At 33.7% G+C, this 5,966-nt stretch overlaps 1 protein-coding gene across 1 annotated transcript in view; it reads right to left on the bottom strand.

Moving 5' to 3' along the window:
- Positions 1-338: 338 nt before the first annotated feature.
- The window catches only part of LOC106680056 (leucine-rich repeat-containing protein 15), a 51,661-nt gene continuing 46,033 nt past the window's right edge, over positions 339-5,966 (bottom strand). Inside the window, exon 5 of the mRNA XM_067052708.1 lies at positions 339-1,701. Within this exon, the coding sequence (XP_066908809.1) occupies positions 574-1,701 (1,128 nt within the window). The 3' untranslated portion in view covers positions 339-573. The remainder of the gene's footprint in view (positions 1,702-5,966) is intronic.

Here is a 5,966-nt window from a genome sequence, read left to right as displayed (position 1 = left end):
GCCGTATCTGATCACTAATCATTATCCAGTTTATCATATAATCAAGTCTTACTTCCTCCTCATTTTAAATAATGTGTCCTGATTATAAAATATTTTATGAATCATTATCCTATTTTCTTGCTGACAATCTACAAGAAAATAGGATAATTATTAATCAAATATTTTATAATCAGGACATATTATTTAAAATGAGGAGGCAATAATTCTCTAATATATTTACATTGGACTGGATATTCCAAATGTCGTCGACTTTATATAGATAAAATGAAGTAAAATTATTAAATGATTGATTTATTATCATTACTTTTTAATATGAACATAAATATATGGGTTAAATACGAAATTTTTAGTCGATATATTTAATTTAGTATTGCGAGGTTTTAAAAATATTAATTAATTATTCTAAACATCTGTCCGGCAATTAGTCTTTGCCAGTGTTACATATTTTAATCACCACAGTTATGATTCGTTTGGCACAAAATGTTAGCAATTAAACAATTACAGCACTACCCAGTTCTGGCAGCAGTTCTGATCAACTTCAACAGTGACCTGAGCCAGAACTAGGGTTGACCCTCAGGAGTCTTCAACTTCTTCTTCTTCCTCTGGATCCTTTTGGGCATCATTAATAGTTGAAACTGGCAGCTTATTTTCTGCGTTCAAATTATTACAAATATCTTCAGTTGCCTTCACCTTCTCTTCTTCGGAGTAATAGTACGATGTGTTTTTTCTATTATAAAAGAGACCCACTATCACAGAAACCATTGTTATAATTAGTAGGGCAACTGCAAACCCTGCTGCTATCAGACCGAGCTGGGTCTTATGAGTCAAAGCCAGACCTACGAAGCCCTCTTCCTTGTAATCCAGGCCACTACTGCATAGGCTTAGCTGGCCTGAGGTCAAGCTGCTTAGAGTGCGACCTTGCAGTTGGTTGGGCAAGGAGCAGATCACAGACGATTTCCATGAGCCGTTAGATTTCAACATTGGTAAGATGTGACAGAGGTCACAAGCCCAAGGGTTGTCATGGAGGAAGACTTTGGAAATAGAATCTATTTTTGCTACACTCCCTTCATCCAAGGAGTGTAACTTATTTCTTGATAGGTCCAGAGTGGCGAGACCTGGTACTGGAGTAAGAAGTTGATAGTAGAATTTGGTCAGTTCGTTACCAGAAAGGTTTAAATATTTTAGTGAACCTAAGTGTGCCACTAGACCAAGTGGCAGCCCGTGCTTGACTGGCAGGTCAGCCATGGCGAGTTCTTTAAGCCTAGTAGTTACTTGGAGAACGTAAAGGAACTGATCCACCTTAATGTTGTTGCCTGATACCAACAGAGACCTGAGATTTGATGCAAGCGGTTGAAAGGTTATTGGTTCCAGTCGGTCAAGTTTGTTGTAGCTGAGGTCCAGTTCCAGCAGAGAAGTAAGATTATCGAAGGCGTGGTTGGTTACCTTGGCGATTTGGCTCCGCGCGAGATTGAGGTATTGGAGGCGGCCCTGCGAGGAGAATGTCCCCTCTAGGACGACGGGAAAGTGATTGCCGTCCAGCCTGAGCGACATCAGCTTCTTGAGGTCTCTGAACTCCTCGCGGTCCAGGTACTTGAACTGGTTTTCACCCAGGTCCAGGTGGGCCAGGTTGGAGAGGATGCTGTAGATGTGAGGGTTCATGTTCTTCAGGTTACAGCGTCTGCAGGAGAAGGTACGTAATTCCTGTAACATTATACGGATGTTTATTAAATTATGTGCTTATTACTTTAAAAATTTACTATCTTAAATAAATATCTTTTTGAACCATTTATGGCCCTCAACTTATTAATTTGATTCGAACTGTAGTACATATTATAGTGATATTATCTATAATATTTATAAATGAAATATCAGTAATTATAACACCGAATGTAAGAAAAAAAAGTAATTTATGTATACGCATATTAAGTTTTGTTGTATAAGTATTTAAACTCGTAATTTGTTTTATATACTCCTATTATATGTGTGTATTGTATCATATCTATCTATCTAGTCAGTCCCAGTGAGTGAGCCCTAGTGAGTTGGGCATAATCTCGAAAGAAATAATTTACTTAATTGTCTTACCTTTTAATCCAGAATTGATGTTATATGGTGATATATATTTTTGTTTATTGAGGAAATATGTCCGTTTTATTTATGATATTATGTTGCTATTTGGAGTTTTCTTTGTTCACAAATTTAGCCTTTACATGAAATAATATTTATTGATAAGTTTTCACTTAATACTGGCTGGCAGTTTTGGAAAGTTCATTTTGACCCCCTACTGCCACCACAATAACCAAAAATTATTAAATTATAGTGTGCGAATGGAAGGATTTTTCTTTAAAGATACAGCTGAGAATTGCAAACAATCATTCTTTCATTTTTTTGTTAAGTAATTTGTTAACTATCTTAAGAATTTTAGATAATTCTGTAAAGTGGTTTTGGATGGGAAACTCCAATGTTTCAGAAATATTTATGTAATAAAACATTAGTAAATATAAAAATATATACAGCTTTTGTGAATATATAAAACATTACTACAAATATGAATGTATTTTTTTTTTAATTATCTCTTTTAGAGGGTAAGATAGGAAGGAACTCAAGAAACTACGCAATTGAAATTGATTACAAAAATGAATGGGTATAAGTAAAGAATCATTAGTGCATAGAATATATATTCAACTTAAATAGGGATTTTAGTGAAGCCCTTGATTCTCTAAGTTTTGGGCTTCAACGGAGGGAACCTTAAAAGGAGACCGAGTGCTTTCAGGAAATAAATAGGGCCAGTTCAATAACTTACTCCTAAAAAGGGTTCGAGTTTGTGGCAAGGAAAAGTTATAAATAGAAGGATTTAAAAAGCCGCAGATCGAACTTGAAGGATTCACTGGAATTTGTTTATCACAAGGAAATTGAATATTTTTCTTTTTTTATATAGTAATCATTGAGAACAAAAATACCCCGGCCGTCCTATATTTCAAAAGTTTTAATATTGCTGATCAAATACCTGGATCCGATTTCGGTAATTTTCCAATTATGTTTTTAAAAGGATCGGTACTGCGATGGATTCCATCCAGCCTTAAAACAGAATACCTATTTATATACCGAGCAGCCCAATATTGCAACAAAAATGTATTATTTACCGCTCAAGCTTAAAATTTTCGTTTAATGTTTTAATAATAGATAAAAATTAACCGACATTATTAAGCCGCAAAAGCACCCATATTCCGGAAATAATAAAGCGCAAATGGAATAAATATTTATATATTAATTTGAAATCTTGAGTGCAAAAAAATAAAGGGAATTTGTTTTACCCTAAGAGAACTCAGTATAAAAAAGTGTTGAGTGAAGACTTATTTGACTGAGATTTTCTCTTACATCTGAAGTTTTTACTTCTTGCAACTTCATTTAAATTTCTAAACACTAATTAAAATTATTATAATGTTTTTAAGAACGGTTCCCTGGAGTATAGAAAGGAAGAAATTGTCCTACCAATTAAACCAACTTAAAATGCAGATATAAAAAAGAACTATGAAGAAACAACATTGTTGCAGTTGCAACTTAAAAACAACTGCCTAAATACTAAGAACAATATTTTTCCGCCTTTCGTCTTAACATTTGGTAAGGTTGATATGTTGCAAAAGTTCACTGTCAAGGCGTATTCATATGACAGTTAATGTAACTGTTATTTCAATGACATTAAACATTTCGAAAACCAAAGATGATGCAAAAGGCGAGCTCTGAACTAAAAAAAATATAACTAATAAAAGCAACAAACCATTATGAGGGAGAGCCAGATATTTATCAGAGCAGGTGGAAAAAAGTTACATATATTCAGGGGTGTCCCGTTCTAGGTTGGGAAAATTCCGGCTTTGTTTTTACAGAGCTTTTATGAAAGTTTTTCTTTTTTTTATTTCCCGCGCCAACAATTTTCCGCTTAAGCAGTTGAATACTTTACTCCTTTTTTTTTTCTCTACATTCAAAATTATTAAACGTTTTAAGCTGGTTGTTCCAGTTCTTAGTTACTCGCTGATAACTAATGTGTATAATCAATATAGCTTCTTAAACGGTATGCTATGAAAAATAACAATTATAATATATTATTTTCAATACTTTTTTAAATGTTTGACTTTTTACGGATTTTTAATATAGAATAATTATAGTAAATTTTATAGCATGATAAAAATTCACTAATTTTTTTTTTTAACTTTTCCACAATTTTTATTAAACATTTTTTCCACACTTTCAGGTGATAACTTTTACCTATTTGAGATGTTCAGTCTTCTCTCCTCATTTCCTTTGAAATTAAACTCATAGTAACTTTCCCCTTTTGTTCATGTAATATCTATAACATATTTTTTTTTTAAATTAGATTAATAGTGCTAAGGTTAAAATATATTTTCTTTGTCAGTACATTTTATTTCTTTCAATTTATTTATTGATGTTTCCAACCGTAGTACTTAAAATTTCGTCTAAATGTGGTGATGCAATGGCATGACACACCCTAGTGGAGAAACTATCCATTGGTAGAGCTCCACAATACTACATATTTCTACATTAGAATGTTTTGAGGCCAGGATTGTCAGGAATTGATGAGGAAGCACGGTTAGAAGGTAGTGAGTTTAAAAGGTTAGGTTAGAATGTAAGGATTGAAGGGAGTAAAAAGCTTTAATATATAAATATAAATTAATATTGGCTTCCGATTTAATATTGGCAAATATTAACCAATATAGGTTGGTTGATACTGGTTTGAGGTACGCACTAGAGATGTTGCTCACTCCTAACTAATGCCTTCACAGCATTGATAGTTATCGGAAAGTATACTTTCCGTACTATCAATCGGATACAAGTATAGATTTATTAGTGTCATGTGTAGCTGGGGCATTTAGCGACTGCCTCGTGAATGCTGCGGTGCTGATTCGAACCCGGCCTGGGATTCGACTTTTTTCATTTTTGTGGCGGTCACACGAAATGAAAACAGGATGACCAGGATAGTTAGAATAGGTCGGTCACCTATAGATAACCAAACCCGTCCCCCATGTCATAAATGACCAAAAAGGGGTTCATAGCTTTATTTAATGGTATAGTTTTATTAACTTTCCTGTCTAAATAAAGAATTGAATGATTTGCTGCAAAAAAGAGGTAGCTCCATCCCATTGCACTATCTTGTGTTAAGAAAATAAGCATTTGTTTGGTAAAAGAGGGAATATATACTGTTCGAATATGTAAACCTCATAATTGAAAGTAAGCAACAACAATAGTTTTACATAATTTAAAATTTGAATTTTTAAACGTTTTATTTTTGTTTCCCGAAAATTGGAGCTACTTCCGTTTTGCAGCAAACCCTTCAATTGAATATCCTAAAACACTTAAAACAAACATTATTTTTGGAAAAACCATCATTATTATATCTATTCAATCAGTTTAAAATGAGAAAGAACATTTTATGATGTAATATTGAATATTAATCTGGTACAATGTCAGTGACAGTTTCAGAAGCTGTAGTCAAAGACTGAGCAATACCACTCAGTATCTTAAAATAGTTACAAAAGTGTAAAAACAGATTGCTATATCGTATAAAAATACAGTATCGTATAATAATAAAAATACATAAAAAAAAAAAAAAAAAAAAATAGAATTGATGAATAGAAATTATGATTTGTCAGAAGTTACACCAACAAAATGTGTAAAAACAAATATTTTGTGATAGAATTCAGCCATATTCATTTCTCTCTTCTGCCGTCCCGACTGGTTCATCTCCCTCATCACTGATCTCTCCCACGTGTTCCGGGGTCTCCCTTGATCCCGAGCACAATGTGGATTCCATTCAAGTGCATGTTAGTAGAGAGAATATGGGCGAGCTGGGGCGTTTTTTTGTGGAGGGAGTTCCTCGACTTGCCACCAGAGGGCAGGGTTGTTAGTTCAGACGGTGACCGATAGATAGCAGCACCATCGCAGTAGAGGGAATA

The sequence above is a fragment of the Halyomorpha halys genome, unplaced genomic scaffold, assembly GCF_000696795.3.
Source record: "Halyomorpha halys isolate HHAL.00 unplaced genomic scaffold, Hhal_1.1 Scaffold240.1, whole genome shotgun sequence".
Lineage (NCBI taxonomy): Eukaryota > Metazoa > Arthropoda > Insecta > Hemiptera > Pentatomidae > Halyomorpha > Halyomorpha halys.
This window is presented reverse-complemented; position numbering and strand designations above follow the sequence as displayed.